The 12,148-nt window shown below is 41.3% G+C and overlaps 1 protein-coding gene across 3 annotated transcripts in view; it reads right to left on the bottom strand.

The window, feature by feature from the left end:
* The window catches only part of LOC149318320 (diacylglycerol kinase beta-like), a 181,931-nt gene that overhangs the window by 76,876 nt on the left and 92,907 nt on the right, over positions 1–12,148 (bottom strand). For all 3 annotated transcript variants that reach the window (XM_089509406.1, XM_089509407.1, XM_089509408.1), the window contains 3 exons: positions 10,622–10,696; positions 8,829–8,948; positions 176–293 (listed from right to left, as the gene is read on the bottom strand). In XM_089509406.1, coding sequence (XP_089365532.1) covers positions 176–293; positions 8,829–8,948; positions 10,622–10,696 — 313 coding nt within the window. The remainder of the gene's footprint in view (positions 1–175; positions 294–8,828; positions 8,949–10,621; positions 10,697–12,148) is intronic.

Below are 12,148 nucleotides of genomic sequence, written 5' to 3'. Positions count from 1 at the left end.
ATGGGACACATCTAATGCTTCAAATGTTATCCTGCAACTTCTACCAATGCTAATGGTGAGAGAGTCTAGAAACTCTAATCCAATAACATTTGGAAGGACATCTGATTCCCATCCTGCTTTATGGCTACAAAACATGATCACTAGCCTTGTGCATATAGCAGAACAGGGCACTTACAGGAGCAGCACAAGCCTTGTTTCCGGACACCAAGCAGCATTGTGCTACAAAAGTTGCAGTAGGCAGGCTTCTTGAAGTGCTTCAGTCTCCAGGCGTGCTGCCCATCATCCTTGACATTCTACAGAGTGAAAAAAAACCCGTAAGACTCACTCAGAAGATGCAGAGGCAATCCAGTAAGAGCTCTAGCTCGCTCCACTTGAGTAAATTATACTAATGGTAGAGAAGAAGAAACTTTGGGGGAAGTACTTTGTAAAACGTCTCAGAATGGGGAGATACAGTCCAAAAATAACGTTTGCAAACTATAGAGGGGATACATGTGCTGGGACCACCCTCTCATCCTTGACCTTCTCATTTTGATGAAGAAGGTCTGAAGGAAAGCAGTATGCAAAGGAATCTTGTAGTACCTTTGAAACTAATTGAGAGAAAGAAGTTGGTAGCATACATTTTCATAGACTTAAGTCTACTTTATCAGATGCAAGGGAAGCAGGTTACAGTGCTGCATGCCTTTGGAAACTTTGACTGTGTTGGGTTTATGACCACAGAGAGGACTGTAACAGTGCCCAGCCTGTACTGTATCATGACCTTATCTCCTCTGTAGTTAGAAATTCCTAACAGAATTTCAACAGGGTTGGCATGAGAGCTGACTGAGTTGTGTGGAAGCCTAATGGCCTAATATTTGTTGAATCTGCTAACTTCAGAAATGGTTGAAAACAATGAACAATAGAGACATGCAGCCAGAAATCAGGGGGCCTTTCAGAATATACTATTATAGCATTATGATTTCATTTTAACTGCCATGGTTCCATTTTGTGGAATCCCAGGATTTGCAGTTGAGGGAATTCTCACCAAGAGAATGTCATGGAACTACGAACCCCAGGATTCTATAGGATGGAAACATGGCAGTTAAAGTGGAATCTTAGTACTATAATTGGAAAATGTGAAAGGGCTCCTGGTGGCATGGCTGTGGTTGTAGTTTTTCCAAGGTCACAAATCAGTCTGATGATGAAAGACAGATAAAACCTGCCAGCCTTGAGCTATCTCTCCATCGATTACTTCCTTCATGGCTGTAGCACACACAGACTTTTCCCTCACACTGCCATTCTCCACCACAGCATAGTTATACTGGTGTAGCATACCAACAGGATTCCTTATTCATTTTTAATCACTTTTCCCCCTCCACTTAGTAGGCTTCTTTTAAAATGTCCAGTTCTAGAGTCAAATGTTAGTAGAACAGGGCTTTACTTTGAGGCAAATATTACAAAGCACTATAAATCAGTGGCATCGCTAGGGGGGTGCAGGGGATGAAGCTAGCACCAGGTGACATCCTAGAAAAGGGGTGACAGCCGGTTGGGTCCTCCTCCCACTGTGTTCCTCCTGGCTTTGCTGCAGTGGCATGAGGAGAACTCCACTGCTGTGGTGAAGGAGAGGGCTGAACGTGTCTCTCCTGGCTTTGCCATGGCAATGGAGGCAGGAATGGGAATGCCACTGCTATAAAGACTGGTGCAAACAGTATAAACACACTGCAAAACTGATGAGGTTAGGTAGATGGTACTAAAGGTACTTGTGGCATAGAATGCTACTTTCCCCAGGGACACAAGATTCTGTGTTTTAGGGATGTAATTCTTCGCTAAGTTCATTCTCAAAAGAAGCAATGAGTAATTTTAGCAATTTATTTCCTACTGCAAGGGACTACTTGAAAACTGTGGAAGGTTTGAAAAACTATTCAGAGTTTTGGACCTATTCTGCACAAAATTTAGTTGGGCATTTATGTGCAAAAGGTAGCACTGTCTGTACAGGAAAACTCATTTTCTACACAGAAAATATTCACTGGATTCCTATATGACATGTTACATTACAAAACTTTATGCATACCTAGCTATGTAGCAGAGGCACTAAGAAACCTCTTGACTGAATTGCAAAGGTAATGGGACACCAACAAGTGCACCTGATATATACTATCGTGTAATGCACATCAATCTCTGATGCACATCGGTGATACACACTGATGCACTGATGTGCATTGTGCACCAATACGCACTGCAAACTTTGGTCCAAAACACACTGCAGAAATAATCCATCTTGAGACCTCTTTAACTGCCTGTGGGCAGGGCTGGCCCTCCCTGAGACATGGTGGGGCTTTTCCTCTGGGCCACTTTTGGTTTCGTTTCCGAAGAAGAGTCCAGGTGGTTGAATGCTTCAAACTTTACTCAACTGAGTGCAATAACAACAAACACCCACGTGCCCAAACAGTTCCCCTCTCAAACCAGTTGCGCCACCGGTGAGAACCCTAGTCCAACTCTTCTAGGTACTTTCTGGTGGGGGTCTTGACTCCCGCGGGGCCTCCGGACTCATGTGCTTCTCCAGGCATTCCACCTCAGCTTTCTCCTGGAGATCGGTCCGGGGTGTTGTTCCCAGTGCGGTCCACGGGGGTCCCACCACTCACCCTCCAAGGTCTCCCCTGCTTGTCTTCTCCAGTCTCCCTCGTGGGGATAACAAAAGTCACCCTCTCTCCTAGGGTCCGGCAACACCACCTCCTCATGAGGGCCAACCTGAATGCGGCTATGTTTCCCCTGCAGGGAAACCTAGCACCCCACTCGTCCTGGGCTCCGCGTTACCCTACTACTCCCTGCCACGACCGTCTCCGCATGTCCCAATCTTCTGCGTTCCAGGCCCCTCCCCCTCTCGACCACCTGTCCTTCATCTTTTATAGCCCAGCCTTCCGGTGGGTCACTCCTGCCTCCTCCCTTCTCCCCTGGGTCTCCTTGCCCCTCTGGTTCCTGAGCCCCCAATCAACCCTCCCTCCATCCACCTAACTACACTGCCCTGGATCAATTCTAAGGAATTCTGGGAACAGTAGTTTTGTGAGACATTTAGCCTTCTCTGCCAGAGGCCTCTGGTGCCACAATAAACTACAATTGCCAGGATTCCCCAGCACTGAATCAGGGCAATTAAAGCAATCTCAAATTGGATTAATTCTTCAGTGTGTTTTGGACCTTTATCAGCCCTGTACTGAATATGGACTTCATGCAACAGCACAATTTTGATTCTTGCAGACGCAAGTCCACTTACAAAGACGTAAGGCTCCAACAAAATTCAGGTCCACATTTCTACAGTTGTTGCTATGGCTGGAAACATAGATTGCATGCACTTTTTTTTTACCCAGAAAAACAGCATTTTTTCTGTAGAAAGTAATATGTCTCCAGAGTAACATTATTTTCTGTACAGAAAATGCTGTCTCCCATGTAAAAAAAATCCATGTGTGAATTTTGTGGAGTAAGTTCCAAATCAAGGTTGTTGTACTTTGGCCACATCATAAGAAGTCATTTTATTTATTTATTCTAACTTATTTATTATGACTTCTTACTTTGATAGCATGGAAAACGGATGACAATTTGGTCATTTTAGTGATTGGTAGTAGTTTTGTTATTTGTTCTATTGATTGTATTTTTAGATAATACTGTATCTTGTATTTTATTGTTGATTTTATTCTCTGTTGTAATCCCGCCTCGATATGCAGGGAGAGGCGGGAAATACAAATTTATTTATTTATTTATTTATTTATTTATTTCAAAGATTTATATCTCACCTTTCTCCCACAATGGGATTCAAGGCAGATATGAGCATGAAAGACAGTAATGCTAGAAAAGGTAGAAGGTAGCAAAAAGAGAGGAAGACCACATGTTCAGTCAGGGAGATTCTGAACCTGCAGGAGCTGAGCAAAGATGATGAAGATAGGAAGGCTTGGAGATTTCTCATCCACATGGTTGCTATGAGTCAAGGTTGACTTAAGGGTAGTTAACAACAGCAAGTTCTAAAGTGTGAAAGTTCTTGTCAGTCCAGGATTCTCCTCATCAGGATTTCGCAAGACTTGAGAACCATGTTCTTCAACCATTTTTGAATATTTTCTAGTATCTTTCCATTGCGATTGTATATGTCTTTTGCTCTACTCAACTGCAGCATAGTTGTAAACTATGCAGCATAGTTGTAAAAAATCAGCCAACCAACCAACCAGATCTCTCAAGCTCAAAGTCTACCAACCCCTGCTGTGAACTTTGGCATAAGTTAAACAGAAACAGTTAATTAAAAAATTAATCAGCGGTCTCAGTGGAATTCTACCTTTGATTCCTAAGATGCCGGCACCGAAATGGTGTTGATTTTTCAGCAATTTGAAAGAAATAAGACAGAGGCAACATTGTTTTTTTCTGCTCTCCTACATCTCCTGGTCATTTTTTAAAAAATATAGACCATTAGATAAATGTGTATTAAAATTAATATGTACTAAGCAGAGTAAGAGATCAGTCATAGTTATTGAAAAAAAAAACCTTGTGTGTAGAAGGTTTCATTGAAAGCAGCATGCACAGATATGGCCTGGTGCATGTAATCAGAAAAAGAATGTTTAGGAGTCCTTTATTCCTAAGCCCACCCTTCAACACTCCTTTTCTGTCTCTGTGGACAACATTTCTATTCAACCAGTCCAGCAAGCCCGCAGTCTTGGTTTTATCTTTGACTCTTCTCTGTCATGTATCCCTCAGATCCAGACCACAGCCAAGGCTTGTAGATTCTTTTTATACAATATTGCCAAAATCCGACCATATCTCTCTGCCTCTACTGCCAAGATCCTGGTCCATGCCCTAGTGGTCTCACGACTCGATTACTGCAACATACTCCTGGCTGGGCTTCCTCTCTCTCACCTGCGTCCTTTAATTTCTGTCCAGCATTCAGCTGCACACATTATCACATCCACCCACCGCTCTGACTACATCTCTCCTGTGTTGGCATCCCTTCACTGGCTCCCACTCCCTTTCCGCATTCAGTATAAGCTCCTGCTGTCCACATTTAAAGTGCTCCATGGGCTGGCCCCTCCTTACTTATCAGACCTTATTTCCCCTCACCTTCCCACTAGGGCCCTCCGTTCTGGTAGTCAAGGTCTGCTGTCCCAGCCCAGGATTTCCTCTGCTCCATCTCGGATTCGCCCCTTTTCACTTGCTGCCCCTCACTCCTGGAACCTTCTTCCCCCGCGAGCAAGAGCCATCACTTCTTTAACCAGCTTCAAAACAGAGTTGAAGACCATCCTGTTCAGAGAAGCGTTCCCAGGCATTGCATAATTGTCACTTGCTATTTGATGTTCTTTTGTTGCCTGTTTTATTGAATCATTTCCTGTATTGCTATGTATTTTATATGTATTATCTTACTAGACAGGCCCCTTCCCCACCACCACTCCCTTCTCCTTCTGTGTCGTGTCTTTTTAGATTGTAAGCCTGAGGGCAGGGAACCGTCCAATTAAAAAGATTGTATGTACAGCGCTGTGTAAATTTACAGCGCTTTATAAATAAAGGTTAATAATAATAATAATAATAATAATAATATCAAACATTTTTGGACAGTGGTAACTGGCACTTCCATTTGAGACAGAAGGGTGTCTGTATGAAAGCTTCTTTGTAGCAACTAATTCTTCTCAGTTTCAAGTCCTAAAAGCTATTCCTTTGTGTGTTTAACAAGATAATGTGTAAAAGTGGGTGCCTTTTCCACAGTCATGCACACCCACACATGCAACAGCTACACTTGCAAAATACCGCTCTGCTTAGCATAGCAACTAATATCTTCTCTTTAAAACTGAAGAGATGACTCCACATACCTCCTTACAGAATGACAAATATCTCCTTAAGGTGGAATCGAGCTCAGTCTTTTTAAACATCAAAACAAAGATCTCAAATCCAGGGCTAATAAGTTTAATAAATAAAAATAAAAATTTTATTTGTATACCGCCCTTCCAAAGATCAGGGCAGTGAACAACAAATTAATAATACAAAAATCAATACACAAATACATATTAAAAATACAACCATATTAAAATCAAAATTAAAACCCCATCAGCCAGCTACCAATTGCCGTCGAAAGGGGGGGAGGCTAACTGGAGCTTACTTCGGGGAATGCTAAACGAAATAGGAAGGTCTTTAGCTCCCTCCTAAACTGGGCCAGGGAGGTGGCCGAGCGGAGCTCTATGGGCAGCGTGTTCCAGAGGGCTGGGGCAGCGATGGTATATGACCTCCTCGTTGTAGCGGATAGTCTATAAGTTTCTGAGACGGACACCAAACATTCATCACAAAAAGTGTGCTTGAGATAAAGGGTCCATTGCACAATCTTTAGATATTCCTTCCTTCATTATTTAGTTTAACTGAATAATACCATCAGAAAGATCACAACATATGATCCAAGAAATACTCTCGAAGGACACATTTATCCAATCCTTTCTAACTGGGACTGAGGCAAACCAATCCAGATGGTCTCAGAGGTGTGTTAAATTCATGGACTTTATGGTCAATGAGAAAATTGCATGAAGGACTGTAAATATTAAATCACTCTCAGAAGTTCCTAAGGAGGAGAAATGCCTTTTAAAAGGCATCAAATGTAATAGCTGCGGCATGCTCACAGACAGAAGGACAGCCACTCTTAACTTGCCTTGAGCACCAGAATTATGAAAAAAGCAGGACTTTTTCTTTCTTTTTTGAACCACATACAGGTGTTTAAAATGGCTCATATAGATCCCCCCCACAAGGTTTGGTGTAGTAGCACTGGAAAACGATTCTTTCCTTTGTATTACCTGCCCTGGACTAATCCATTTTTTAGCTGATGAGTAAAGGAAATAAGAGTACAGTATCAACAATCTTACAAAGACTAGTTGATGACTATACTGGCCATAGCTGCTAATGTTGGGCCTTCTGGGATACAGGATTATAGAGATAGAACAGAATAAATGCTTTCTATTCTTGGTGTAACAGGGATGAAATGTGCATATTTCTGAATTATCATTGGGGTGAGCATTGAAGAATGGGTCCCTTATATATCCTGTCTCAGGTGGATTCAGGCTGAAAACTATCATAATAAAAAATAAAATGAAATATAAAAGGTAGTTTATAATCCTAAACATTCCATTAGACTTAACTTTAATTTTAATTAAAATGAACTATAGTTGCATCCTTCACATGTTCTTCATATTATTCTGCATGGCTTTGGTATTAAGTGTTTTAGATACTGTGCCAATAGTAGAACTGGTTAGTTATCTTTGTAGATAGCTGTGCAGTAGGAAGCTGTTTGAAAAGCTGGCTTTTGCAGTTCTGGCTCCCCCATGTGGTATTATGTCTGCAAGACACTGTATAAAACATTGTTCCTTGCTATCATAGACTTTCATTTGTGCTTTTGTACAAGGCTTGTTCACCTCAGTCGGGACTGTGCATGAGATACATCTATATTTAATTAAAAAAATCTCTGTTGAGTTCTCTGCTTAGTTATGTCAATTTTGATAACAGTTTCATTGTTTGCTTTTTAAATCCTATCATTTTGCTGGAACCTAGAAGAGTAACCTGGCGTTCTGTGTTTGATAGATAGATCGATAGATCGACAGATCAATAGATAGATAGATAGATAGATAGATAGATAGATAGATAGAGATGTAGATAAAGAATTGGGAGGAATTGGGAGACAAACACAGGAGTCAATGTATCTTAACATATGTGGGTGGCAGTAATTTAGTAATAATACTAAAAGATGATCATGATCTTAATGTATTGTTAGAACTTCTAGTAGGCTGCCTTTCCCATACAGGCTACCCAGTTAGACTTGAGGGACTTGAGAAAGGCCTTATTGATTGATATCATTGCATAATATCATAAAAATGGACTTTCTCAGTGGTGTCACTTATCCTTTAAACAAAATTCCCTGTGTGGTTTGTTGCTGTTCACCCTCTTAAACAAAATCCCCTGCATGGTCTGAGAAGTGAGGAACTTGTCCAACTTCAAATGGCTGCTGCAGACATGTCTGTCTGTGTGTGCCTTCTTCAGCTGTTGAACACTGTAGTGGATTTTGTAATGTTTAATTTATTAGCTATAAATAGTTTTTGATCTGTTTTATATTGTTTTAATTCTGTATTAGATGCATATTTTAACATAAACTGCTTAGTGGTGCTGCTATGTCAAGTGGCATACAAGCACTGTCAGAAAATAAATAACTTTAACGTAAGAGTAGTATTTCTTTCATCTTCCCAAAGAAATATCCAGTGGAGTACAATAATTGTAAATAATTCTTTAATTCCTTTTCTTGAAGAATACTGCTGCTTTCCTACAAACTGACATTGCTGATTACTTTTCCATCTCTCGCTCCATTGTGTATCATGCTCTTCTGTCAAACTGCTCAGGGCAGCATTCACACAAGCTTCTCCTTTTATAAACATAAGAAGCTGCCTTAAACTGATTCAGGGTCTCAATCCATCCTGCCCAGTATTGACTCCTTTGACTGGGAGTGGCTCTCCAGGGTTTCAGGCAGTGATTTTTTTCCAACACTGCTTTAACCAGAGCTACCATAGGCCAAACCTAGGACCTATGGAATAGTCCTTGTTCTTCTCTTCTATACACATGGCTATTTTAAACAGAAGCAGATTTTGAAACTACTTATTTTGAAGTGACTTTATAGTATTATTGGGCTCAAAATATAAATTTATAATAATAATGGATGCAAAAGACAAATGGCATGAAACTGAATTACTAGATAAATGAACCTGGTTTGACGACTGTAACTAATGATCCAGCTAGAGATGAACATGTTTTCAGTTAAGTGCTAACAGTAGGCTACCCTCTCTTACACCAGACCTGCTACTCACTGTTTCCATGCCCAGCAAAACTAGCAGGGGGATGGTGGTCATACCACCCCTAATCCACTCTTCCAGTGTCACAGTTCCATCATGATCATAGTCTATTTCTTCCATCATCTCTTTCAAGATCTGTGGAAAGCAAAATCCATTTAGAACCATCACATCCCCCTTCAACATGCAAAACTGCAGTGATTCTACCAATAGGCCTTGCACATTGGCACTGAAAATCAGAGCTCATGCATGGGGAAGAAGAGTACAGGAGGCCTCCAGCCAGAGATGGAGCCCTATTATTGCATGAAGAAAACCTTGGAGGCTGAATTTAGGTCACGATTAGGATATTTAGGAAAGCTGTTTTTTCTATCTCTGTATACAATTGTATACAATTGTCCAACCCATATCAAATTTGCTTGAGATGAAGCTGCTATTGAGAGAATCAGAAATGGTGCTAGACCAGAACAAGAAACATTCTGAACTTGTTGCTAGCCAATGATCTAGGTCGCTTTCTAGAACAGACAGTGCGCTCATTCATCAAATTAGGATACAGATCTGTATTTTCATTTGTATCATGCTTTTGTAATAATTACCAATTCCAGGGTACCTTGTAGATATGTAGAAGGGTGGGACATTTGGCATGATAGACAAAGCAGCTTAATAAAGAGGGACACTAGTCCCTGGAACAGTAGGGTGCTGGTGCTTCTAGGAGGATTTGCAGCATACCTTGGAATGTTACTGGGAAAAGGTCATTGGGTAAGTCACACATTTTCAGCATCAGAGGAAGGAAAAGGCAAAATCCCTCTGAACAGATTGTGCCACGGAATCCCTGTGATAGGTTTGCCTTAAGTTCACCATAAGTCTTAAATGACTTAAAGGAACACAACAAAAATAGGCCTTTATTGATCCAAAACCAGACAACCCTTTTTTCCTCTTTGCCTCCTTCTGATTCATGTTTGCTTGTGCCAGAATTGTACTCTTAGTTACCGTCGGTTTCAGAGCTTAGCCAAGACCAGGGGTAGGCAACCTGCGGCCCGCGGGCCGGATGCGGCCCAGCAAGGCCTTGGGACCGGCCCCAGCCCGGTCCTGCTGCCGATTGCCGCCGGAGCCTTTGGCCTCTCACGTGAGGGTGTGGGGCCTTTGGCTTATCAGGAGGAGGCGGGCAAGGGGGGGCAAGTGGTAGGCAAGGGGGGCAATTGTCTATAGAAGCCTCCGAAAATGCATTTATATTAACATTTTTTAAAAAATCAGCAATTTTTTTTGCATGGCCTCCATTTTTAAAAAGTGTCCTCCATTTGAAAATTTTGTCCTACATTTGTCCCAGTTTATTTATTTATTTAATTAATTAATTTTTTAAAAAAATATTTAATTATTTACTTTTTGGCTTTGGCCCCCCAGTTGTCTGAGGGACAGCAACCTGGCCCCCGGCTCAAAAAAGTTGCCTACCCCTGGCCAAGACAGTAGGCAGGATAACTAATGGTGAGTTAGAAATTGTAGTCTAAAGAACATCTTTAGGACCGTTTTCACCATCCCAACTGACAAGACATGCACCAATAAAAATATTTTTTCTTCATCTTCTTTGTTTTCCATCTTGGAGATCCACCTTTTTGTGATATGACCATGTGATTGGTAAAATCTCTAAAGGATGAAGACACAAGAAGTTCTTGTTGGTTATTCAAGATGACTTCTTACACAGATGTGTCATTCCAGTGAACAGTAAAAAAAAAAAAATCAGTAGTGTTTCCTGCTCAAAGGAGAACAGCAGAACACTGAAGGCTTAGTGAACTAAAAGAGCTCTCTGTATAACTCACCGGTCTTAGTTCAGTGGAGTCCCACTCCAAGTATTCTGCAACATGAACCATCTGATTGATAATACGATCCAGCTCCTGAGTTCAGAAATAAGACAAAGGGATGAACAAAGGTACACAAAGGATGTGTCTGTGTGTACATTTTCAGTGATGTTGTGTGTGGACATCACAGACATATATTGGCACACAAGAAGATGTCGTCTGATATTTTATGAAGGTTGATAAGCCTGTTAGCTGTTTCATTGGGGTCACTGTGTGGATTCATTTCCTTGTTTTGGGAGGTTCTAAGGATAAACTGGTTAAAGATCTCACACTATAGCAACAGTATACATAACTGAAAAAAAAAAAAGAAAAATACCTCAGTTCAGTGGAATTTCTGGTAGGATTAATGGCAGCTCAGACAAACATTTTCTTATGCTGTTAAGAAATCTGATGAAGTAGCCATTTTAAGCTGCTTTAAACATATCCTAGCAAGTACACATATCCATAGATCTTCAAGGATTGCATCAGGCTTGTGGGCCACAGATAGTGCTCCCTATTGGCACTAATTGTACCCCCTTGTTACCATAATTGTTATCATCAGTTGACACCTTACCATTTACCACTTCACCTTTACCATTAAAATGGACTCTGGGTTTAGGAGCTGCTATTTTAAACTCCCACAATGTTTCAGAAAGAGGAATGCTAGACCAAGAATCCTGTGGGGGAAATAAACTGGCCAGGTCCAGCTGTGCTGATGCTCTTGCTACCAGTTAAGCCCACCAGGGTCTCCCAGCATGGAAGGGGCACAACCAGAAGGCACTGTGATGAAGAACTACTCAAACTGAAACTGCTCCTGCTTCCAAACCCCAAATGCCTGCATAAAATCTAGCAGTTTTATCCAGAGATGATGATGATGATGATTATTATTAGCTTTATTTATAAAGTGCCGTAAATCTACACGGCGCTGTACAAAACCAAGTAAAATCAAGAATATAAAAGCCTACCTATGGCGTACAATCTAAAAGTTAAAGCAACAAATTAAAAACATCATATAAAACAGGTTAAAACAGCAATATCCACTATTGAGTCAAGCATCTGAACAGCCAGGACACAATCACAGACTCCCTGGGAAGATGACTTAGATTTTGCTGATCTACACTTTGTTTTATGCCAGAATTTGGAAACAATGTTTTTGGGGGACACTACAGCTCCCAGAATCCTCCAGTCAACTTGGACACCCTGCTAGTTGGGGAATTCCGGAAGCTATAATCCCAAAAGTAATGTTTTTAACTGGTGAATCCAGAATCACAGTAGAAGGCCCAGGGATGTCCTTATTGGGGGGGGGGGGGATGCAGGGAGTGCGGACTGGATGACACCCTAAAGTACAGGTGACACCATTGCTCCTAAAACATGTGCCTTTGGCAGAAATGATCTGTGATGTTCACTTGCATCCCTTTAAAACCTTGAAAGCTCAGTAGAAGAGAAGGTGTGAGTAGGATGAGGGCTCAATGAGCAGAGAAAGGAGAGGCCTCAGGTTTTAAAATTTTA

The sequence above is a fragment of the Sceloporus occidentalis genome, unplaced genomic scaffold (assembly GCF_023333645.1).
Source record: "Sceloporus occidentalis isolate IW3139 unplaced genomic scaffold, rSceOcc1.0.p SCAF_2, whole genome shotgun sequence".
NCBI classification, from domain to species: domain Eukaryota; kingdom Metazoa; phylum Chordata; class Lepidosauria; order Squamata; family Phrynosomatidae; genus Sceloporus; species Sceloporus occidentalis.
The sequence above is the reverse complement of the archived record's forward strand: the minus strand, read 5'-3'. Positions and strand labels throughout refer to the sequence as shown.